This window comes from Ipomoea triloba, chromosome 14, assembly GCF_003576645.1.
Source record: "Ipomoea triloba cultivar NCNSP0323 chromosome 14, ASM357664v1".
Taxonomy (NCBI): domain Eukaryota; kingdom Viridiplantae; phylum Streptophyta; class Magnoliopsida; order Solanales; family Convolvulaceae; genus Ipomoea; species Ipomoea triloba.
This window is the reverse complement of record NC_044929.1, coordinates 5,441,369-5,468,558: the sequence shown is the minus strand read 5'-3', so window position 1 is coordinate 5,468,558 and position 27,190 is coordinate 5,441,369. Positions and strand designations below refer to the sequence as shown.

The 27,190-nt window shown below is 39.5% G+C and overlaps 1 protein-coding gene across 1 annotated transcript in view; it reads left to right on the top strand.

Moving 5' to 3' along the window:
• LOC116005198 overlaps positions 1–2,490 on the top strand; it is a 6,096-nt gene extending 3,606 nt beyond the window's left edge. Inside the window, exons 3-4 of the mRNA XM_031245455.1 lie at positions 113–205; positions 1,013–2,490. Coding sequence (XP_031101315.1) covers positions 113–205; positions 1,013–2,308 — 1,389 coding nt within the window. The 3' untranslated portion in view covers positions 2,309–2,490. The remainder of the gene's footprint in view (positions 1–112; positions 206–1,012) is intronic.
• The last annotated feature ends 24,700 nt before the right edge of the window (positions 2,491–27,190 follow it).

Below are 27,190 nucleotides of genomic sequence, written 5' to 3'. Positions count from 1 at the left end.
ATATAAATTTCACCACTCACATTTGCTAAAACCCATTTGTAGATTTTACTATTCCAAAATTCTTCCAAACCCACAAATGGGAATGGATGGCCTTATAATTTATCAATTACAGGAACAACAGGAGCAGGAAGATCTAGCGAAGCCTTATATGGATATGGTCGAATTAATCGGTAAAATGCGCAGCAGCGGAATTGATAATGGACAGGTATGCATTCTTAATCTATACTTTATATATAAACGCACGAGTGAGATTAAGTGCAAAAGTGTAAACAGTATATTTTCGGATCATGTACCCACTATATTTGGTCCAATTAAGTTAGATAGTAAAAAATGTGTCTGTTTAGTGTTTGTTTGAAAATTTGAAAATGTTATTTTTTCTTTTGAAAAATAATGTTCAGAAAATAATTTAATTTTTTAAAAAATAATTTAATTTTCTAATATTTGGTCGACTGTTAGAAAATGATCTATTTGGTTAAAAGTTAAGAAATTACATTTTTTTTTCTATTTGATTCATTTATTTGAAAATGAGCATATAATAATAATAATAATAATAATAATAATAATAATAATAATAATAATAATAATATGGAAACTAACTTGAAAAGAAATGAAAAGAGAATATAAATAAGGGAACATAAAGAATTTGAAAAATGTCTTCCAACTAAAAGTCTTGAAATGATATTTTTCGTCGAATTGAGTCTTTTTCGCGTTGAGCAGAATGAATATTATTTTAGTTTATTTTATTTTCCCTGAATACCCAAACATGAGAAAATTTAGAAAATGATTTTCTAAAGTTATTTTTTAGATTTCCAAACAAACCCTTAATTCTTTTGCATGATTAATAATAGAACATTTTATTCTGAAAGAAGTGACAAACAAATGAAACAGATTTCTTTTACTAGAAAAGTTGAATGACAGAGGAATGCACACCCCTGCCACATTTTAGGACTACAACTTTACACCTTTTACATCCACTACTCATTAAATCAATGCATGATGTCTTCACTGGCAGGCAATAGAAATATTAGGTGCTTATCATCATCAAGAATATCCTTGGAAGCGCAACTTCTATACACCATCTTTGGTATCCATTGGGCCCAAGTACTCTAAAGAGGTTGATCAAGTTAAGGACAAGGAGTACAAGAATCTGTATATGAAGTCTTTTCTTGAAAGGGCAGTGGGGCAGTCGGTGGAAGAGTATCGGGAATACCTTAGGAATGAGATGAAATTGTTGGACAAAGCCCGAAATTATTATAAGGAAATTGGAATTACCTACCCCCATAATGACGAAGAGCTGGTAGACATGTTGTTGCTTGATGGCTGCTTTGTGGTGGAGTTTGTTATGAAATGCAAGGAAGGCGGCAATGGTGATCCCCGCCGTAGCGTTGAAGGGAAGAAAGCTCGTGAAGACATGCTTCTGTTCGAGAATCAACTCTCTTTTGATGTCCTCTCTGCCATTTATAAGAAAATGACTGCTAGTCATACTGAAGAAGTTCCTAGTTTCATCAGATTGGTGAAGTTCAGTTTTGCATCTTTAGCACCAAACTTTACCTTTCATAACTTCTATGATGATAATCTACCTGAAAACCCCATGAATCTACTCCATGTGGTCCACAGTCTTTGTGTTCCCAACGTTAATTCCCATAGAATTGAAGTAAGGGAGGCAGAAGGGGATATAGATGATGTTACCAATAAGTGGCTAACATTAAACCATATAAACACCGCAACAGAGCTTCAAGAGGTGGGTGTGGGCTTTAAGAACACCGGCGAAATTTTCACTATGCCAAAGGAATATGCAAAAATTCCAGCAAAATTGAAAGCGAATAAAGAGCCCAATGGTATTAGCCTGTTCGATATAACCTTTTCTTCTGGGGAAATGAGAATCCCTTGTTTCAAAGTCGACAACTCCACTGAACTATTCTTCCGAAACATGATCGCCCTGGAACAGCAATCTTGCCAGGTAAACCCCAAATACTACACAGACTATGCGAGGCTGATGAGCCACCTGGTGAAGGGGAATAAAGACATCACTTTTCTCCGCAAGAATGGGACAATTCACAATCTCTTAGGTGAAGATGGGAAAGTGGCCTATATGTTCAACAACCTGAGTGTTGAGATAGACACTTCCAATAACTTTTACTTTGCTTCGGTTTACACGGCTGTGAATGGGCTTTGTCGCAACAGACGCCATGTGTGGAAGCAAAAACTAAAAAAATTCTTTTTCGTTCTATGGAAGGTGGTTTATATTACCTTGAGTGCTATCTCCTTGTTGCTTTTGGCAATTCAGGAATATACAAACAGTACATAGTCACATTTGATTAGTGTCTTTTGTCCTGGGTTCATCAACAATGTACATTATTATTGTTGTTTTGCTGTTTTGTTTTGTTTTGTTTTTTTTTGTTTGTTTGTTTTTTTTTAATATATTGTAATAGTTGTTTATATTTACCCTATTATTGATAATAACTTGTTGTAACAGTGACTTTATTTTTCTATTGTTTTGTACACTACTTGTTATGCGTGACAAATGATTATTTGCAGTCCTACCAACATGCATACACAACTTTTTTAAGAAAAACAATTAAATTTCCAGTTAATATAAATGTCAAATTATAATAATCTAATACTATGTAACATATATAGAGAATATTCATTTGACTCCCAAGTCTTACTTTTACTTTCTTATTCAAAATTTTTGATGATGACATTATGTTTGGGACTCACAAGATAAAATATATAACTTATCATCGCTAGCTTACCGAAGTAAAAGTGAGGAAGTAAAAATTTAAAATTCATGTAGTAGACCTTGTGGGAGGTCATTTCAATGACCCTGTGGTCTACTGAATGGCATGAAATGACTCTCCCATTGATACTACATTGTAACAGAGTCAGTAATGCTCAAATTATTCTTTTCAGTAAAACTCAATAATAATAGTAAAAAAGTGACAGAGTAAATAAATAAAATACACGTCCAAGACCCTAACAAAATATTAAACCTGAAACTTTCAAACAATCATATAAATCTGAGTTTTTTTTGGCCCCATAAGTATTATGGCATTAACAATTTTGATCCATACATTTAAAATTTGCATAATTGATCCACAAGTATCAATTTCTAAGCGTAAATAGTCTTTCTGGTGAAATGTCCGTCAATTTTGTATCGGAAGAATTATTTCACCTTTATAGTAGGGGTATAATCTTCTTCACCTTTATAGTAGGGTTGTATTCCAGTGAGAATACCGTTCTACATGAGAATGTAAGAACAAATCCAAATCATCCCTCCAAAGGTTAAGATTTGCTCTATTTTCCCCTTCCATTTAAAGTTGGAAGCAAGACCATAAAATTTTAAAAATTTGCGTCTGTTGATGACTACACCATACGTGTAAAGTAATGTGGTTGCAAATTTATAATTAAAATGATCACCATTAAATTCTTTGTTTAAACACGTAGATTATATACGTCTCTTGTTCCCAAAAACAGACGCAAGTAGTCATTAATTTTTTTAAAAAAATTAAGAGCTAATTCCATTTTTAGTCCTAGATTTATAAGTGACAATCCACTTTTAGTCCTTTTTTATTAGAACATCCACTTTTGGTCCTACTATTATTGTGGCATGACCAATTTTGGTCCCTTATCAATAAATCAGTTTAAATATCGTTAAATACAATGACATTTCGGTCTTCAATTATGAATGTTTTCAAAAAAATAAACATAAATAATATAGCAGTTCAACATACTTTGTATAAAAGAGATTAAAATGTCTCTGTATTTAACGATATTTCAACAATTTTGTTGCTGAAGGACTAAAATTGGTCATACCACAATAATACTAGGACCAAATAAGGATGTTCTAATAAAAATGACTAAAAGTGGATTGTCACCTATAAATCTAGGATCAAAAATGGAATTAATTCAAAAAATTAATTATGTACTTGCCTGCAGTGAACTTTTATACCGAACGCAAATAATTAGGGTTTTTTACCCACATACATTCAAAATTTCCAGTACTCCACACTCAGACAAATTTTGGACTATTGACTTATTTGTGTTGATTTGACAAGGATGAGACCAAAATGTATAGGAACGAAAAGGTAGACTAAAATATGTAAAGTACTAATATTATTACTTTCTTCTCATTAGGATTTTTGAGGAGAAAGTAATAAGGTTACCTTCTTTAACAAAAAAAAAAAAAAAGAGTAAAAACTGACATGTAGGAGAGAGAGAAGAAGGTTCCCTCAAATAATTCACTCCTGAATGCCTTATGCTCACGTAGCGGAAGAGGGAAGAGGTTCTTAATAATAATAATAATAATATTATTATTATAATAATAATAAGTACGACATTTATTTACTTATTTATTATTATTATTATTATTATTGTTATTGTTATTACAATTTAGTGATATTATTACTTTTAGTTGTAATATTATTATTATTGGTATTTATTTTGTTAATAACTCTTCCTAAAATTTCATCACACTCTTCATCACCGTGAGTCTCTTCTACAAATTTAATTCTTGACAATAATATGCTTAGAAGCGGTGTCCAAAACAACCATGAAGGAATAGGATCTCCTTTTACGTTGCAATTCCCGTCTTCCTTAATCATTGATGCTACTTTCATGTTACTACCAACGTAGAGCATCTTAATTTTTGATTGTGGGTTAAACTGATTTTGTAACATTACCTTGGACTCAAATGTTTTAACCCATTGTATGTCATGGCCACCAATTAAAATAATGCACCTGTTCTCTTCAACCTGACAAACCCAAACAAGTCAGTGTCTATAAAAAGGAAAAATAACACTTTTTACCCCTATGTTATACGGAGTATGTATATAGCACTTTTTTTCCCTAGTTATTATAGTGGCGTAATGTTAAATTAACATTTTTGTCCTTGAAAATAACTATTTCATTTATTTTTCTTCTCCAACAAATTATTACTTATATGTATGGATAATCACGATTCGGTTCGAACCTAACCAGACACTGTAGCAATTATACCGAAATAGTATGGATGGTTCTGGTTACGATTCAGAAACGAAAAATAAAATAAAATAATTGTTGAACCGTGAACAGGTACTGAACCACAATCATATATAGTGAAAATGATCAAACACTTATTTTGATAAATCGGTACGGTTCGGTTCCAATTTCGATTTTGAACCGCCAATCAAAACTTATTTATTTATTTATTTTTATAATTTTATTTCTTATTTAAAAATAGTCTAAATTCAACAATTATTTTATTTATTTTTTCGGTTCTGAATCGTAACTGTAACCGTCCATACTATTTAAGTTCAATTGTTACAGTTTTCGATTAGGTTCGTATCAAACCGTGATCTTGCATACATATTAGTAATATAATTAGTTGGAGAATAAAAATAAATGAAATAGTTATTTTTAAGAGCAAAAATGTCAATTTAACATTACAGGAGAAAAAACTGCCACTTTTAAAATAACTGAGGGTGAAAAACTGCTACTTTAATAACTCAGGGAAAAAAAGTGCTATATGCACATAACATAGGAGAGAAAAGTGCCATTTTCCCGTCTATAAAATTACTAATGGTATAAAATTTTAAAAATATAAAAGATTGTGCAACCAGTCGTTGATTTTATTATTATTATTATTATTATATATATATATTTTTTGGTTAAAAATTCACAAGTATTTTTAAATATTTAGGAAGTTACAAATGAATAGGAACAAAACTTATTTCAAACATTTCTCTAGAATTCCCCCAAGTACAGAGTAAACGAGAATGACATGTAAATTCATCTGTTGCATTTTATGTCTTATATTTATTATTTATTTTCTTTAATAATATATTCTTTTACTTTTAAAATTTGAGCATTTATGTTTTTTTTTTTGAGAAAGTAAAAACTAGAGCTATTATTAATACGAAGAAGCAAGTAAAGAATGGATACAATCGGGAGGATTGGTATCCCAGGAGCGGGAATCAAACTGAAAGCCTGCAGCTTTGACTAATGTATGAGCTAACAAGTTCACTTAATTATCTCATAATTAAACGACATACTATAACATGAAAATGTGTCATGATAGATAAACAATTACTCACAACATAAGTTATGTAACGAGTGTGGGAAAGATCAACCATTTATGTTTAATAGTATTTTTATAAACTTTTAAATATATAAAAATTTTATGTATATACTAATACTAAATTAAATATTATGCAGAATTGTTGCAAAAAATATTATGCTGAATTAAACTGTATATATATAATTTAAAAGGCTCTAACTAGCACTAGACAAATTTGTGACATAGCAGTGATGAAGATGGACATACCCACTTGGATATTTTGTAACCCAAATCTGCCACAAGCTTAGTGCACCAAGTTTCTATCTTCCATAAATCTTTTTCCTTCTTACTTGTAAAAATGTTACTATCAACCTATTCATAAAAATAAAGTATTAATGTTATCACACTACTCGATCATTTACAATTTTAAATTGAAGGAATATATATACGGGAGTTAACGAACTAATAAAACATACCGAATTTTGAATTTGCTTTTCATCAATGTCACGGAACCAATCAATTTATTATATCATCCACTTTATTAGCGATTTCGCTTATCTTCCCATCAATATCAGACACCAAATCCCTCACCATCGAAACCCTTTCCATCCAAACTTTTTGTAATTAAGGAATTATGCTATCACCAGTCTCAACTCCAATAGACATCCTTACATAAATATCTAAACCTCTCATCAATACCACATGTATTGCATTGCGGTGAACCATCCTTCCATTATGATCTAGTGAAACAATTATAGGTAATAGGCTCACCTCCTATTTGGAATGTTGGAAAGAATTTCTTTTTAACAAACCATACAAATCCTGGTGCTATTGATTTCTGTACATTTTTCACCTAGAGTATTTTTGATTCATTTACTAAACTTTTATATTGTTTTTCCATATGTTTACTATCATATAATGTAGAAGAGTCTAATATCATAATCCAAATTACATGCAATTCAGTACTTTCTTGTATAACTTGAAGTATTAAAAACAAGTAGTTGTCAATGTGAAGACTTGACGATATTAACAACAACAAGCTCTTACTCTTCAAAACACATAATTCTACCTGCATTTCACAAAATTTTTATATATAATTTTATATTTAGAATTAACATATATAACCAATATATAAGAAAACTGGATGTACATACAATACTTAGTTAGCAATCAAAATCAAACAAATTATTAATTGTTCAAATTTATGGATAAGTGAGTCACACAATTGAATTCCCTCTTTTATGATTCGAAGTATTAAAATCAATTACTTGTTAATGTCAAGACTTGACGATATTAACAGTAGTAAGCTCTTATTCTTCAACAAACATAATTTTACCTGCATTTCACTATTTTATAAAGATTCAATCCATCTACTAAAAAAATTTCTGATGGACTGCACGTACATTCACATCACCAACGGCTCTCATCACAAGATATGGAAGGATTACCAACGGCTCTCATCACAAGATATGGAAGGATCATTAATTTTTGGAAAACAATATATTTTCCATGTAATCTTACCTTTTGTATTCCTTAGTTCTTGCACATACATATCTTAGGATTCTTAGCAAATTACTTTTCCTATATATATATATATATATATATATATATATATATATATATATATTCCTTCATTCCTTTGTTTCAATAGCAGAATACAATATGCAATAAAATAATTATTTCATCTTCCTCACCCTGTTCTGTCTCATCCTTGCATATAGCAAGTAGATTTCCGCCAACCTTCTCCTTTTCATCATGGCATCAGAGCCACCATCGCCAAAGTCCCAAGGAAAGACATCGGCAGAAGAGACAAACGAAAAGGATGACAGTCGGCAACAAAAGGGGGTTGGAATGATGATTGATCCAATGTCACCTTATTATCTACATGCCTCGGATGCTCCTGGACAAGTATATGTTGCAGAGTTATTACGAGATGGAAATTATGGTGAATGGGTGAATGATATGCGTGATGCATTATTTGCAAAAAATAAAATGAGTTTTGTGGATGGAACTCTTATTATGCCAACACCAGATTCACCATATCTTCAGCCATGGATGCGATGCAATGCAATGGTAAATGGTTGGCTTAAAAGTATTTGTGGTAGTGTTAGATTTGCTATTACTGCTAGGGATATATGGTATGATCTAGAAGAGAGGTTTGGCAAAGAAAGTGAGCCAAGGGCCTTCGAAATCAGACGGGCAGTAACACTGTTAGGAATATAGCGAAATAATGCGGAAGCGAATAATCGAAAATTGAGAATTATAGAAAAGTTAAATAAATATAAAAAGGAAGAATATGAAATGACAAATAAAGAAATTACTAAATTGGGACAATATATAATAAATATATATATTAATCTCACAAGAGAATATGAAAGAATATATATATTATATTATATATATATATAAGCTAATTACGTGAGAATGAAAAGAAAAGAAGAAAGAATGAATTCAGTTAATGATAATGATGAGTCCATTAGAAAGCTAAAAACTACACCTATTTATACAATGAGAATGAGAGAAATGCGCAGCAATGCAAGAAGCTCCATGAATCACGGTCAATGTGCAAGAAAGAAGACCAGGTACGTGTGTGGTGGAAACGGATGAAGACTACATGGATTTGAATAAATTTTAGCCACACAAATTATCATATTCTAACAATCTCCACCTTGGATCAAATTTATTGTAGAACAACTGCAACAGCCGACTAAACTCAAACATTGTTTGAATTAGCAATTGGAAGAGGCTTGGTTAGCAACCAACCACTTGGACGAGTTGGCACAGGAAACAGCCTCAGAATAACAGGATTGATCACCATCAAACTCCTGTGCAACCGAAAATGCATAAGAAACCAAGTGGGTTTCATCATAACTAGTAGCATACCTAGCAGGTTTTTTAATTGTCCTCTTAGGACGATCTTGTGCATTAGAATACTCTCATTGTGGCTCGATGAGAGGCGCAGTACTAGTAGATGCATCATCGTTAGTATTACCATTAGTGGTAGTAATACTATTCATAGGCCTGAACTCAAACTCCAACTTCTCTCCAGTACTCTGCATATCACCTGTACTGGGAATAACACGATCTTTTCCAGAAGAAAGTAGTGCATTTTCATCAAAAGTGATATCTCGACTTAGAATGATCTTGTGGGAATCAGGAGACCATAAACGATACCCTTTTGACTCAGAGGCATAACCAAGGAAAATACATTTAACAGCTCTAGGGTTTAATTTACCCGTATTAGAATGACAGGACATCCAAAAACTCTTAACATAGAGTAGTCAACAAGATTACCTAACCAAACTTCTTCTAGAATGTTGAAATCAAGGGATGAATGTGGAGACCTATTTACCAAATAGGATGCAATCGAAACGGCTTCGGCCCAAAAGTCATGCCGTTTCCATAACCCAGCATTAGAGAGCATACAACGAGCTCTCTTTAACAGAGTCTTATTCATACGTTCGACAACACCATTTTGTTGGGGTTTTCCAGGCAAGGTCTTGTGCTTGGCAATTCCTTGTGCTGCACAGAACTCAGTGAAATCTGACTCACAGAACTCCAAGCCATCGTCTGTCCTGAGCTTCTTGACCTTTTTTCCTGTCTGAGTCTCAACGAGAATTTTCCACTTTTTGAAAATAAAAAATGCCTGATTTTTATGTTTCAGGAAGTAGACCCAGACTTTACGAGAAAAGTCATCAATAATAGATATAAAATATCTATAACTTCCCATAGACTGGACTTTAGTCGGTCCCCATAAATCGGAATGTATATATTCCAATACATCTTTGGTACGGTGTGTAGCAGTAGAGAAACTAACCCTCTTTTGTTTCCCAAAAATACAATGCTCACAAAATTGTAATTTACCCGTTCCTGAATGACAGAGGAGGCCCTTCTTGCTCAGGATATGCATGCCTTTCTCACTCATATGCCCCAGACGCATATGCTATAGCTGAGTGAGATCAGCACCAGACACCGATGAGGATACCGCTACTGAACCTGTCACAATACTGCCGTGCAACACGTATGATGAGGTAGTATTGAGCGGTGGATGGAAAGAAGTAGGTGTTAAAACGGGAAGAAGTTCCCGAGTATCGTTCTCAAATGATGGCAATGAGGGAATTTGAGCGGTTAGGGAATTAAGCACAAGAGTGTTTAGTGTTCGAAAGCTAACCCAAGCATAGTAAGAAAGGTGCATGAAACATAATGAAAATAAAGAACAAACATAAGAAACAATCAAATGGAAAGGAGGATTTGGATCTTGCAACTCATATAGGTATCCTTGATTTCCTTAAGATATTAGGCTAGCAACACTTAGATAATGAAAATGAGGCAAGACAACTATGCCAACGCCACTCTCGTGGTCATTGGCCTATCACATAGTCCATAGTTCCATTCTCATGGCAACTAGGCTAGGTGAGGCAAATTATCGAACACATGGTGTGCTATTTGCCTTCCAATCTCCCTTTTCTCAAAGGTGAGAAGGAAATGTGCTAGGCTAGGCTAAGGAGTAACCCTACTCTCGTAGGTGAGACTCCTTCTCCAAACACCTCTCATATAGGTTGATCACCCCTACACAAGAGTCAAAATAGATCACCACTCACACAATCAAACTCATAATCAAAGCAATTGCAAAACCTAATTGATCAATTCAAAGCTCAAGAATATCCATACAAAATTGCTCAATCCAAATCCACAAAGAACTATCTAATCATGCTTGAAATTGAAATAGCAAAAGGTAAAAGTAATGACAAGAAATTAAAATGAAGACTTAGCTAGGAATTGAACTTTGAACTTGAACTTGAATGTAGATCTTGATCACAATCTTGCATCAATGGAATCTTTCTCTAAATCTAATCTAAGCCTAAGAATTGCAATGAGGAGTGAATTGGGAGAGTTCTCTCTAGGCTAATCCTAGAGAGAGAAAGTATAAAAATGATCTAGGACTGAAGTGTGTTGGATCCCCTGAAAATTGGCTCAGTTCCCCTTTTAAACCTTGCCCAACCGCTAAATTTTCCGCGATGGACGCACGGCTGGACGCGCGTCCACGGTGCTTCTGCTGCTCAGACATCAAACTTCTGCGGGCCAAAAATTGGACGCCTGCATGGACGCGCGCGTCCACTGCGCGTCCATAGCAGACTTTTGTTCTGCTGTGCCAACTTCTGCAAGCTCTATTTCGGACGTAGGGGCAGACGCGCGTCCAAGGTGCGTCTATGCCCTGTTCTTTGCTCCAACTTCGGCCCGTGAATCTATCTTTGAAATCCATGCCTTTTTCCACCTTTTTGCACATTGTTTTACCTACAAAATGATTAACCAAGTGTGGAACGGGGTCCAATGGTAATAACAAGCATTTTAACGCGATTACGTGCCAAATCCTTCATCAAAGCAATGATTTATGCACGCACTAAACGATCCAAGAATAACCTTATAAAAGTGGTATCTTTTGCACTTATCAAACTTTCCACACTTTAAACCTTGCTTGTCCTCAAGCAAGCTATCCTCAAACAAGCAAAAACCATAAGTGCAAAAGATGTCACAAACTTTGATATGCATATGAGCTAGATGGAGGAACAATGTACAACATTGAAATTAAGGCTTCCTTTATTCTATCAAGGAAATGTGCCTATAAACGAACCATAAAGTCTCAATAGTGAATATCCCAAGAATTGACACCCTTCTTAAGGTAAAGTAAATCTCTTATAGTCACCTCTCTTTCACACTTCTCAAGCATGCATACCAAAAGGGAATTCACCAAATATTTTGAAAGGGCCACTAGCCGAGCCAACTAGTGGGAACGATGTGCACAAGTCAATGCTAATAGTCCAACCTTATAACCTTAAGCCCTTGCCTAGGTAAGTAATGTGAATGGTTAACATGGGCTTCTCCTATCCCCTAGGACCATCCGCTGGGCGACCCGATCTCACATGGAGCTCCATGCTTTTTCGAGAGTCGGTGCAATGGGTGCCCGGTCCTAACGGGATAGACCTCTCCTTTTCTCATTCCCCAAGATAACCTCATCGGGCGACCCGACTTCACATGGATCTCCATGCTTTTTCGAAGACGGTGCAATGGGTGCCCGAATCTTGGCGGAATGGCTCTCTTTTGTTTTCACGTCTTCTAAAACCTCGTATTGTGACAACCGACTTCACGTAGAGCTCTACGCTTTTTCGAAGACGGTGCAATGGTTGCCCCAATGTCTTAGCAAGACGGCTTTTTTTCTTCATCTATATTTTTTTTTCACACAAGGTGGCCTCATTGGGCTCTTTTGTATATACGATAGCAAACTTCTCCTTCACAACCCCTCAAACCACCTTCAATAAAATAAAAAGCTCACTTTTGCCTCATGTCAACCAAAAATCTTTGTTCATTTCTGGGCTTAGCATATTATCTTTCTAGCATTGGCAAGTGCACACTCCCACTTCGAGGGATCATTGACTATGGTCCAAACAAAATAGAGGGTGAATTATCATGCAAGCACACAATATAATCAATTTTCACAAGTGCAAAAGAGTTCATTTCAAGGGATATTCCAAATTGAGACTCAATCCTTCCTTCATAGCAACACATTTCTAAGATAGACTAAACAAAACATTCATTTCAATACCACACAAAATTCTACACTAAGCATCATATACTTAATCACATTTAAGCACAAAGTGCTTCCCTTTCCACACTTTATGTGACACCCCAACCTCACACAGGCTGAGATAGATAAAACTTAGCACAACAGCTGCCTATCTCAACCAACAAACCAAACATAGCGGAAGCGAATTTAAAACTTAAGGGCGTCATGCCACATCTAGGTATAAACACAGCCTAGATGCACAGGCTAAACATAAAACGAACTAAGCTGTCATAGATATAAACCAAGGTAAAATCCTCAAGTCATAATCCACAAGTACCCAAATCACTAATCAAGACTTATAAAGTCTCAAATGGCTCACAGGCCAAAGCATAAATCTAAAAACATAACCACTATCTAAGCCTCCTCAGACGGGTATATCTCTATCGCGCTCACGCAAAGGCTTTAAGGCGAACCTGGAAAACATACAAAGAACCATTAGCAAAAGACTGCTAAGTAACCACCATTCACACCCGCAAGGAAGTATAGATATACACATAAGTTTGTAAATAGGTTTACACACCCATATAGAATATAAACACCAACGAACTGTTCAATAGTTCAAAACAGATACTCAACAACGATAAGCTGAACGAATCATAAACCAAGACTCAGTCAATCAAATTCAATACCCAATAACGAGAGTACAATGCAACGAATCCATAACGAGATACCAACTGAACAACAATCATACAGAATCCAACCAATCATAACCAAGAATAACAAGGTATCAACCGAATAAACAAGGGAACTCACGAATATATCAACCAAGAAAGGAATCCCAACTCCAACCTCCAAACCCTCATACCAACCATCATACCAAGTCAACCCACAGTCAGAAGTCAGAAGTCAAGAGTCAATCCCGGAAAAACCGGTACACAGGGGTGATGAGCCCAAGCACAGGGACCGAAGTCCAAAGTCAGAAGTCAATAGTAGCACAGTCAAACCATAGTCAATAGTAGCACAATAGTCAACTCCAACCAACAACCACCAACAACAACAACCGAACCACCATCACAACCTCATACTCCAACATCACTCAAAGCAACCAAACGAAGTGATCAGTGCTGGGAACTGTGTCATCTGCTGGTGAGGTTGGAGACGTAGTGTCGACAGGTGCTTCCTGGTTTCCACCTTCGATGTTATCATCAGTACTCCTCGAACCAGCAGGACTTGGGGCATTCTGCTCAAGTTGCTCATTGTGTTGCTCTTCTGTCTGCTCCGATGAGTCTGGGATGATGATTATTTCAGGAGCAGTAGTAACACCTGGCAGTGTGAGCAACGGAACTTCACCCTCTCGAATTATCTGTGCTTCATCTGTAGTGTTCGAGGGTGTGGACTCAGGTGGTGGCAAAAGTAGAACGGTGTTAGGTGCCACTTGAAGTGCTTCAGAGGTCTCGGATTCACCTCTCGAAGCTTCTACCTGTTCGTCCAGAGCAGAGTTGCTGACTTGGGACAGTGGGATTGCGGCTGTTGCGATATCATCGTGAGCAACCCCAGAGGTCTCTCCTGGCCCTCTCGTGAACTCAACGTTCTGTCCCAAGGAGATGGCAGTGGCGAGCCTGATATCTTCTCGAAATTGTGCATCAAGTTCTGGATCCTCCTCAGGCTCAACCTCGGTTTCTTCAGCTATTCCTTTGCCCTTATCAGTTCTTCCACTGTTCAGTTTAGCCACTCTTGTTTCGTGGGCAAGGTCTAGGAGATGATGAGCTGGGATCTCGGAGATGCCCAACCACTGGAGTGCAAACTGCTCTTCTGCCTCCATTTCGGCTGCTTGACTCATCAATTGAGTGAAAGAACTGGTTCTCCAGTTGATCCACCTGAGTCCGAATCGGCATAGTGTGGGCCTATATATGTTGAGATTCAATCTACCCTTAACTTCATTTGTCTAATGTTCTCGGACTGATGAAAACAAACCTAATATACCATATAGGTTATTAGAGATGGTTTGCAAACGAATCTAACGGGTATGAGTGGCAACGAGACGGGGAAGGAAAGGACGAGGAGTATATATACTCCCTATCCGTGGAGAAAGAATTTAAGTAACCATATAGTCAAACTAGTAGTTTAGTATAATTTTTAAAATTTAATCAAAAAATTAAATATTAAATTATTAAGTTAGACTACCAAGTTCAAATATTAATCCAGTATTAAGTTTTTTAATTTTTCATTACTTCAACAATATGTATGTATGTATATTGAGTATGTCTCATATATAAGGAATAAGAGCGTGGAACAAATTGGGCCGGACTCATAGTACATGGGCATTTTTGTACTTGATTGTTTAGGGTTGCATATAAATATGATACTTGTAACCTTAGATGTTTTTTTTTTGAAAGCTGTAACCTTAGATGTTGGCCCACCTTATTTTGCTCCCAAAATCAATTTTTCTCTTCTCTTCTCCACGCAAGGAAGAACCAAACTCAAGGTTTGAACATACTTCTCACTTTTTACCATTCAAAGAATATTAAAACGTCAACATCAATGTAATCTTTCATCTTTTTGACTCTTTATCCTTGAATATTCATGAGTTTGGAAGAGTTTGAATGTGAAATTTATTTTACATTGCCTTGCATGATTTTGAATGATTAAATTGGTTATAATGCTTCATAGAACTACCCTTTGATGTTTTCTTTCATTATTGATGGTTACATTGATGGATTGTTGTATATTCTTGAACTTCAAGTGTGAACACCATTGATGAACAAATGGGTTTGTTAAATTTCTTGTTGAAATTATGAAATTGATGCTTGAATTGATGAGGGTAGTGTACTAGGATGGGTGACCCCCTGGGAAGTCCTCGTGTTGCATCCCCCACCCTCTTTTTAATCTTTCTTTTAAACCGCTNCGAAGTCCAAAGTCAGAAGTCAATAGTAGCACAGTCAAACCATAGTCAATAGTAGCACAATAGTCAACTCCAACCAACAACCACCAACAACAACAACCGAACCACCATCACAACCTCATACTCCAACATCACTCAAAGCAACCAAACGAAGTGATCAGTGCTGGGAACTGTGTCATCTGCTGGTGAGGTTGGAGACGTAGTGTCGACAGGTGCTTCCTGGTTTCCACCTTCGATGTTATCATCAGTACTCCTCGAACCAGCAGGACTTGGGGCATTCTGCTCAAGTTGCTCATTGTGTTGCTCTTCTGTCTGCTCCGATGAGTCTGGGATGATGATTATTTCAGGAGCAGTAGTAACACCTGGCAGTGTGAGCAACGGAACTTCACCCTCTCGAATTATCTGTGCTTCATCTGTAGTGTTCGAGGGTGTGGACTCAGGTGGTGGCAAAAGTAGAACGGTGTTAGGTGCCACTTGAAGTGCTTCAGAGGTCTCGGATTCACCTCTCGAAGCTTCTACCTGTTCGTCCAGAGCAGAGTTGCTGACTTGGGACAGTGGGATTGCGGCTGTTGCGATATCATCGTGAGCAACCCCAGAGGTCTCTCCTGGCCCTCTCGTGAACTCAACGTTCTGTCCCAAGGAGATGGCAGTGGCGAGCCTGATATCTTCTCGAAATTGTGCATCAAGTTCTGGATCCTCCTCAGGCTCAACCTCGGTTTCTTCAGCTATTCCTTTGCCCTTATCAGTTCTTCCACTGTTCAGTTTAGCCACTCTTGTTTCGTGGGCAAGGTCTAGGAGATGATGAGCTGGGATCTCGGAGATGCCCAACCACTGGAGTGCAAACTGCTCTTCTGCCTCCATTTCGGCTGCTTGACTCATCAATTGAGTGAAAGAACTGGTTCTCCAGTTGATCCACCTGAGTCCGAATCGGCATAGTGTGGGCCTATATATGTTGAGATTCAATCTACCCTTAACTTCATTTGTCTAATGTTCTCGGACTGATGAAAACAAACCTAATATACCATATAGGTTATTAGAGATGGTTTGCAAACGAATCTAACGGGTATGAGTGGCAACGAGACGGGGAAGGAAAGGACGAGGAGTATATATACTCCCTATCCGTGGAGAAAGAATTTAAGTAACCATATAGTCAAACTAGTAGTTTAGTATAATTTTTAAAATTTAATCAAAAAATTAAATATTAAATTATTAAGTTAGACTACCAAGTTCAAATATTAATCCAGTATTAAGTTTTTTAATTTTTCATTACTTCAACAATATGTATGTATGTATATTGAGTATGTCTCATATATAAGGAATAAGAGCGTGGAACAAATTGGGCCGGACTCATAGTACATGGGCATTTTTGTACTTGATTGTTTAGGGTTGCATATAAATATGATACTTGTAACCCCACCTTATTTTGCTCCCAAAATCAATTTTTCTCTTCTCTTCTCCACGCAAGGAAGAACCAAACTCAAGGTTTGAACATACTTCTCACTTTTTACCATTCAAAGAATATTAAAACGTCAACATCAATGTAATCTTTCATCTTTTTGACTCTTTATCCTTGAATATTCATGAGTTTGGAAGAGTTTGAATGTGAAATTTATTTTACATTGCCTTGCATGATTTTGAATGATTAAATTGGTTATAATGCTTCATAGAACTACCCTTTGATGTTTTCTTTCATTATTGATGGTTACATTGATGGATTGTTGTATATTCTTGAACTTCAAGTGTGAACACCATTGATGAACAAATGGGTTTGTTAAATTTCTTGTTGAAATTATGAAATTGATGCTTGAATTGATGAGGGTAGTGTACTAGGATGGGTGACCCCCTGGGAAGTCCTCGTGTTGCATCCCCCACCCTCTTTTTAATCTTTCTTTTAAACCGCTNGTACTAGGATGGGTGACCCCCTGGGAAGTCCTCGTGTTGCATCCCCCACCCTCTTTTTAATCTTTCTTTTAAACCGCTGGACCGCTCACTAAGGGTACTATCCTTTTAAACCGCTAAGCGAGAGAAGTTGCGCGGAGAGAGAGGGTCAAGTACATTTTGCGCGCAGTACGTGACGGATGCGATCATACCAGCACTAATGCACAAGTCCGCACCCAGTCCGAACATGTTGCGGCATTTCTCGGCCAAGTCCTTGGACACTTAAACACTTATACACTTAACTGAAATTTTGTAAGTACTCCTCTTTTTAATCTTTCTTTTAAACCGCTGGACCGCTCGCTAAGGGTACTATCCTTTTAAACCGCTAAACCGCTAAGCGAGAGAAGTTGCGCGGAGAGAGAGGGTCAAGTACATTTTGCGCGCANTTAAGTCGTCTGCAAAGGATTCAGCTCACCGCTCGATCGGAATTGTAATTCAAGGCGGCCGCCGCGACCCTTCTGCCACGACGGCTTAGCCAACGACACGTGCCCTTGGGGGGCCAAATGGCCCCTACTGCGGGTCGGCAAACGGACGGCGAGCGCATGCGTCGGTCTAGCCCGGATTCTGACTTAGAGGCGTTCAGTCATAATCCAACGCACGGTAGCTTCGCGCCACTGGCTTTTCAACCAAGCGCGATGACCAATTGTGCGAATCAACGGTTCCTCTCGTACTAGGTTGAATTACTATTGCGACACTGTCATCAGTAGGGTAAAACTAACCTGTCTCATTCGTAGATAACGGTTGAGGGTTGTATAGTGGGTGTAGGAAATTAAATATAATCAAGACTAGTAAGTTGGGCTTAATAAATTCACCCCTTACAAATTAAATACAAGAATTAGCCCATAAGATGTCTTAGAAACAATATATATACATATATAATGTATGATCAAGAATGTGGGCTTGTAAGAATATTTAATAACAAACATTGTAAGGGTCCAAATTGAATAAAATCCCTTACAAGAATAAATTCAATTAAATTGGGCTCTTAATTAGAATGAATAAATTAGGCTTAGGAATATATACATATATATATATATATATATCAAATTGAAGGAATTAGCCCAATTGGAATTAAATTAAATTGCCCAAGGAATTAATTATCGAACGAAAGGCTTGAACGAATTTACGGGGTGTTACACTCTACCCCCCTTAAAAGGAGCTTCGTCCCCGAAGCTCAAAGCTCACAGGAACTTGAAACAGAACGATTCAAAGAAACGAAGATTCAACGGAAGATTAAAAGGAAACGATTGCTCAACCACTTCTAAACTCAAAACATACTAACATGCAACTAAACTCATAACTTACTAACACTTCTAACACTCTAACTTATAGCTTACCCAACCCAAACTAGCATGCAAAACATAAACTAAACTACTCAACTACACTACAGGGTTCCACTACGGAGCTAACACTAAAGAGAGAAACTAACAACTAACCTGGATGGCCTCCTTGAGAAGAACTGCCTGGACCGTGGGGTGGATAAGGATAAGGGTACGGGTAAGGGTAGGGATACTGCTGCTGGTAAGACGGCAGATACTCCGGTGGCACTTCAATCCCAAGCTTATTCTCGATGTAGCCCAAACGCTGAAAACCACGATCTACCCTCAGATCCAACGAATCAAACCTCGCCTCAACCATGCGCTGCATCTCCTGCAGCTGTTTGAGTACCGGGCCAACTGGTGGCGTAGGAGCCAAAGGATCGTGCTGCTCCTTCCTTCTGTGCTCTCGGTCAGCCTCACCCATCGGTTCTTCTTCTTCGGCCTCTTCTTCAGACTCATCCTCTCCCTCATCATCTCCTACTTGCTCAGCCTGCTGGGGCCCAACTAAACCTCGCAACCTCTTATGCGGGATGTGATAGCGCTCGATCAGCTCCCTGCTCTCGGCGGCCGGCATCCTACTCAACTCATGAGCGGTGATGTACTCGTTCCCCTCAACCTGGAACAGCCCAGAGAACTGCAAGCTCGGCGCATTGAACGCGCTGTGAACCGGCTGCCTTACCAACTCCCAGTCACATTGACCCTCCTTTGCTGAAATAGCCAACTCAGGATCATTCCATAAGGCCGGTTGCGCCTCTTAACTGTCTTGCAGAAGCCCATATGCAAGATCATCAGAGTAGGCAGATCAAACTTCACTCTATGCTTCAGAAAGTATGCAAAGGCACACTCGATAGCTGTGACCTGTTGGCTGTTGTTCCGGTTGGGCAACAAACTCTCCCCAACCAACAAAGTCAAGATCCTCTGCTCACCCGTCAGGTTGTGCTTGTCGGGGCGAGTATCCAAAGTGATATTCTCATTCTGCCCTGTCATGTATCTCAGATAATCACGGAACCCCACATCCTGAGTCTCCACCCAAGCAGTACGCTCGTACTCATTAACACCTCCCAACGGTAAATTAAGCATTCTAGCCAACTTAGGTGGGTCAAAAGAAATCCTTACGCCCTTCACTATCGAAGTGAGCACGGGCACTTGGTTAGTGGTCTTAACCTTCATATTCTGATAGAACTGATGAACCAAGTTGGGATACACAACATTCTCAATTCGCAAGAACATATTCAATAAACCTTGGAAATTAATCTCAATTCGCAAGAACATATTCAATAAACCTTGGAAATTAAGCATGTTCACAATCTCGGGCGAAAAGTGTAGTTGGAAATTAAGCATGTTCACAATCTCGGGCGAAAAGTGTAGCGGTTCAAGAGCTTTACCATCAATTATGTTGTAGCGAATATTGCTCGAGCCTTCTCCTTCCTCGGCTCGATTTCTTCTAATATTGCTCGAGCCTTCTCCTTCCTCGGCTCGATTTCTTCTTGACATGCTCGAGCCTTCTCCTTCCTCGGCTCGATTTCTTCTTGACATTGTGTTCTCGTTGGGGATCGAACTTGGGCTACCGTAGAAGAAACAAAATCGGTCGAAGCTGCAACTTGGGCTACCGTAGAAGAAACAAAATCGGTCGAAGCTGCAGACCCTTGCGGAAGACTTGCGGACTGGAGCGACGGACGTGCGCGATCTGGTCGTTGTTGGCGGATGGAGATTGCGGACTCTGGAGACAGTGGTGCGTGTTGGCGGATGGAGATTGCGGACTCTGGAGACAGTGGTGCGTGGTCTGGGCGCTAACGACGGAAAGAAGCTGCGGACCTTGGCGCTCTGTTGTTCACTGCTGTTGCGGGAAAAGAAAGAGAGAAGCGGAGAGGGATGACGGGCTGCTTAGGGTTAAAACACGCTTGAAAGGACGCATGTGCCCTCCCAATTTGCGGATTGCTCCAACGGTAGGCTGAACTCCGTTACGCTGCTCGTCTGCGCCTCGCGCGGTAGGCTGAACTCCGTTACGCTGCTCGTCTGCGCCTCGCGAAACACTTCGGCGGAGCACTCTCTTCCGCTATCTACCTCCGTACGTACGCACGGCAGACCTCCGCGGACACCCCTGTTCCGTGCCTCCCCACCGCACCGTTACTGCTTGGGCCCTTAGGATTTAAAACCAAAAACTTGCGCCTAAGACACCACGAACCAAAACAGCTGGATGGCGTAGTCCCTTGCTATTAACCCTTAGGCGCGGGTTCGAGCCCCCTTGTGAACATTAGCTAGGTCCTTAGGCTCCTTTTTCCTTTCCTTTGCGTTTTGCTCCTTTGCTTTGGCTTCACGAACTTCCCAACACTTGTAACACGATCGGGTCTTCCACTTCTTAACGAAACGCAACTTAGAACTTTCTAACTAACGATGGGTCGCCTACGGTTCACTTAACGGTTCAACTCCTACAAACACTTAACGAAAGACTCGGAAAGCACTTAAACCACTTATTTAAAGATTAAGCTCGAAAGTTACCTTCTTCAAGTCCATTGGCCTCAGCTTGGGTACGGCCCATCACGAAGATCTTTCTCTGCTGTGGCCCCGCCTGCTGCCCTCGGCCTCCACTCGGCCGGCTGCCTCCACTACCCTCGGCCTCTCGAGAGGGTCGGGTCGCTGCTGGGGCTCCCTGTGCTGCGCTCGGTCGGGGCTGAGGTGGTCCTCCCTTCTTTGCCGTGCACTCGTAGGCCCGATGTCCTCGCAGCCCGCAGCTGAAGCACTCCACCAACCTCCCCTCGCAGTTGCGACCGGGGTGATCCCTCCCACAGCGTCTGCAGTCGAAGCGTCGAGTGCGCGCTCCATTGCCCCCTGAACCCTGCCCAAAGCTAGGGCGAGATCCACCGCTGTGACTAGCACCTCCTCGCTGAAAACCGGCTCTCATCCCGGAACCCCCATGCCTGAACCTCTTGGAGTCTGAAGCTCCACCCTCGGCTGGCCGCTTGGAGCGGTCCTGGGTCCCCTGACGGATAGACAGCACGCGGTAGTGGTCAGCGGCGCTGCTGTAGGCCTCGCTCAGCGTCTGAAACTTGAATACGACTAAGGCCATGCGCGTATCCAAGTTCAACCCGGCCACGAACCTCTCGATCCGGGTCTCCTCTGTCGGGGCTAACGTCGGCGCGAAGCGAGCCAACTCTAAGAAACGCCGGTGGTACTCCTGCACCGTCTTCGACCCCTGTGTGAGATGCAAGAACTCCTCCTGCATCGCCGCCTTGACATGAGCTGGGTAAAAGCGAGCTCTCAACCGGTCCTTGAACACCTCCCAGCCAAAGCCGGGCTCCTGCCGCATCGCCGGGCCGCCGTGGACCCACCACAAGTCAGCTTCCTCCTTCAGGTAGAAGCTCGCCATCTCAACCTGGCGACCTGGTGGGCACTCCACCACCTCAAGGATCTTGTCAAAAGCCCGGATCCACTCCTCCAAGATCACGGGATCCTCCTCTCCAGCGAAGAAGGGTGGGTGCTGCCCCGCCACCCTCCGGACCAAGTCTGGCTGCCCGCGCTGGTTGTTCTGAACCATCGCGTTCCCGAGAAGCTGTGTAATCTGGGTCAGCTGCTGGAGATTCTGCACCAGCTGCTCTGCGAAGGGCACCTCCGGGTAATCCTCACGTCGTCGTGGCGGCATGGTCGCTAGAAGAGGGGGAAGACTAACAGAAGGCGAAGAGAACACTGCGGTCGGTCTAAACCAAGCACGCAAGAAAGCAAGTGAGAACGAGCTCACAGCAAGCAAACAACAAACAACCTACAAAGCATAAACAAAAGCAAGTAAACGAGTCCTCACCGCGCGGCCTAGAATTCACACATCTTAGAACTCTTAAACATCTTAACTTGTACTGATCAAGTCCTAGAGTCTCAGATTACAACCCTAGGATCTCTATTCAGACCTCAACACAGGCTCTGATACCAACTGTGACACCCCAACCTCACACAGGCTGAGATAGATAAAACTTAGCACAACAGCTGCCTATCTCAACTACACAAGGCAAAACATAGCGGAAGCGATTTAAAACCTAAGGGGCGTCATGCCACATCTAGGTATAAACACAGCCTAGATGCACAGGCTAAACATAAAACGAACTAAGCTGTCATAGATATAAACCAAGGTAAAATCCTCAAGTCATAATCCACAAGTACCCAAATCACTAATCAAGAGTTATAAAGTCTCAAATGGCTCACAGGCCAAAGCATAAATCTAAAAACATAACCACTATCTAAGCCTCCTCAGACGGGTATATCTCTATCGCGCTCACGCAAAGGCTTTAAGGCGAACCTGGAAAACATACAAAGAACCATTAGCAAAAGACTGCTAAGTAACCACCATTCACACCCGCAAGGAAGTATAGATATACACATAAGTTTGTAAATAGGTTTACACACCCATATAGAATATAAACACCAACGAACTGTTCAATAGTTCAAAACAGATACTCAACAACGATAAGCTGAACGAATCATAAACCAAGACTCAGTCAATCAAAGTCAATACCCAATAACGAGAGTACAATGCAACGAATCCATAACGAGATACCAACTGAACAACAATCATACAGAATCCAACCAATCATAACCAAGAATAACAAGGTATCAACCGAATAAACAAGGGAACTCACGAATATATCAACCAAGAAAGGAATCCCAACTCCAACCTCCAAACCCTCATACCAACCATCATACCAAGTCAACCCACAGTCAGAAGTCAGAAGTCAAGAGTCAATCCCGGAAAAACCGGTACACAGGGGTGACCAACCCAAAGTCAGTGGTCAAGAGCCAAACCCGGAAAACCGGTACACAGGGGTGATGAGCCCAATCACAGGGACCGAAGTCCAATCACAGGGACCGTAGTCCAATCACAGGGACCGACAGTCCAATCACAGGGACCGAAGTCCAATCACAGGGGTAATCAACCCAATCACAGGGACCGAAGTCCAAAGTCAGAAGTCAATAGTAGCACAGTCAAACCATAGTCAATAGTAGCACAATAGTCAACTCCAACCAACAACCACCAACAACAACAACCGAACCACCATCACAACCTCATACTCCAACATCACTCAAAGCAACCAAACGAAGTGTTCATCTCACATATGAACACAAACCAACTCCCAGAAAGTGAATCAAAGGATCAATAGATCAAGAATACCAAAAATGGAAACCAAAGACATGAATCAATACTCCAAACTATGGTATCAAATACCCAATAAATGACATGACTAAATACTCCAAAGACATGGTAAAATACCCAACAAAACAATCCAACAATAATCAGAACAAAGGAGAACAACAGACAACAACAACAGCGAAACTGCTCACTGGAAATCAATTCCCAGTGGCCTAACGGAACACCACAACGGAGCACACCTCTCCGCCGACCTCCTCCGCAAAGAGGAGACGGTCTCCCTCAACGGGCCTCTCCCCTCCGCCCGACACCACCGTCGCCACCTTGCGGATCGCCCTCGCGGGTTACATTGTGCCGTCCGGGTCTTCCGCAAGGCCAACCCAATTTCCAGATTCCAGAACCGAGAACAGACATGAACAAATCCAACTTCCAGAATACAAAATCAGACCAAATACACTCACATTTCATCCAATTTAGAGTCCAAAAATAAGGAAATCCATAACATCATTGATCATACAACACAAGGCAAAAGATCAAGATGAAAACCAACAAAATACATCCAAGAAATAGGCTAACAACAAGAATTTTCAGGATTTCCAACACCAAGAACATCATATATAGAATAGGTGAACAAAATAGATTTTGATGGACATAGTGGTTACCTCAAAGAGCTTTCTCCAATCTAAACAAGCCTCAAGCTAGCTCACAAAGCCCCACCACCTTGTTGATCATCTTTTACCCAACGAACCCCAAAAGAACATTATAAGAATATGCAAAAAGACTAGCAAAACCATAAAATGCAAGGTAGATTCTAGGCTAGATGCACTTACCCAATCCTAAACAAGCTTAAAGTAGCAATCTTGACTTGAAAACTTGTAGGAGAAATGAAGATCAATTTTAGGGAAATATGGAGTGGAAATGGCGCATGAATGAGTGTAGGAGGAAGAAAGGAGTGAAAGTCTTTAGGGTATTTTGATCTTCAAAATATATACTAAGAATACATACAATATTTAGGGTGTAAGACATTAAATGATGTGGGCTTAAGTAACTTATAGAATAGTGGGTGTAGGAAATTAAATATAATCAAGACTAGTAAGTTGGGCTTAATAAATTCACCCCTTACAAATTAAATACAAGAATTAGCCCATAAGATGTCTTAGAAACAATATATATACATATATAATGTATGATCAAGAATGTGGGCTTGTAGAATTTTAATAACAAACATTGTAAGGGTCCAAATTGAATAAAATCCCTTACAAGAATAAATTCAATTAATTGGGCTCTTGATTAGAATAATTAATATATATATTATATATATATATATATATATATATCAAATTGAAGGAATTAGCCCAATTGGAATTAAATTAAATTGCCCAAGGAATTAATTATCGAACGAAAGGCTTGAACGAATTTACGGGGTGTTACACTTTAGAATTGAACATCGTCCTCGATGTTCGCTCTATGCACACGGTGGGAAAGAGATAAGGTCATCTCTAGTGCAATGCCCCTTTCCACACTTTAAAAGTGGGCTATAGGCTATGAGGATCACAACATAAATGCTTTTATGAAAGACTTTAGCACATGCAATGTAATATCAAATAACCCCGGGTTTCCACACTTTAGAAATAAAGCACAAAGGCAATCAAAATGTAGGGGAGATAAAGAGACTCCCCTTTTCGTCGATGCTTTACTAATTGTTGTACTTGTCCCCTTTCATTGCTTATTTTTCCATTGCCTTTAGTCGTCCTCTTAGCTTTGAGCTATTTAGCAATTTTCCTACACCATCAACACACACATTGCAATACTACAAACCATATTAGAGAATTTAACTTCCATTAATGCAAAACTTATTGAAAGAAAAAGTAAACAACAAAAACTAAATGCATAAAAAGTAAGATAACATCGGGTTGCCTCCCGAGAAGCGCTCCGTTTAATGTCCATAGCCCGACGCAACTTTCAAACTCTCATTCCAACATACTTGGACGGGGACAAGTCCTTTTGCCCCATCCACTCTTTCTTCAAGATATGCCCTCAAATGCCGGGCATTGGCGAACTCCTTAAGTTCTACACATAGCATACTCTCTTCCCAAGGTTGGCAACTATCCATGTCCATGAGTATGCTATTATCTTCCCACTTACCTCTTTTTTCATTTTTCTTCTTTTCACCAAACTCTTTTTCATTATTTCTCAATTTATCCTCAAATTCCTCCCTCACACTCTCTTCTTTCTCAATCTTCTCCTTTCCTTCAACACTCTCTTTCTCCCCCTCTTTTTCCTTACTTGACAAAACATCCCTTGAATCGCCACCCGTTTCCTCCTTATCTTCACCGATCAAATCGTGAATATATAAAGCATCATCAAGGCAATTATCAAGGAACGTCTCAAATTCAACACCATTTAACTCAAGCAAAGTAGCGTCATCAACATTCATTTCATCTTCATCAGAGGAGGAGTCAAATGAATCACTATCATTGAAATCATAAGGGTTGAAAAAATTGACCTCATTATCGACATCTTCAATTATGCAATTATTTTCACTAGACATATCTACCCCTTTTTCAACTCCATCATCAACACAATCCACATTAGCATTATCAAAATGAATAGGCACACCAATACCATCACAATCATCACCCTCTTTACACATGTCGGCCCAAGATTTAGAAATTTTATCACCAAGAGTAGTGCTACCACTAATAGGGTCAAGTGTCTTACCACATGTAAGCTCAATGGTGTCACCACACGGATTTTCATCTTCCTTGTCCTTAACATCTTCTTTAAGCTCTTCTTCCTCTAGGACATCTCCTTGTGGTCTCTCGGCCAATGCCTTGGAGTTTTGAGCTACTTGTGTTTCCAAGTTTCTTATTGAAGCATGACTCTCTTGTCTAAACTTGGAGATTTCTTGCCTTAAGTCTTGTTTCCACTCTTGTCTCATGTTGACCATTTCTTTCTTTAGCTCACCAAACATTCTTACCATCTTGTCCTCAAAACTTTCCTTAGGAGCTTCATCCCTTAGTGGTGGCCTTCTCGGTTGATAGTGTGCTCTATAGTCCTCCTCATCTTCATAGCGATAGGGTTTAGAAAGTGGAACATTGTAGCCTCCCCTCGTTTGCCAATATCCTCCTTGGTCTTCATAGTAATCCTCTTGTGGATATCTTGCTTGAGAATAGGGTGACTCATAGTCCTCATAATCTCTACAACCATAGGGGTTAGAAACTTGAGCCTTATAGCCTCTCCTTGGTTGCCTATATCCTCCTTGGTCCTCACGGTAATCCTCTTGTTGATATCTTGCTTG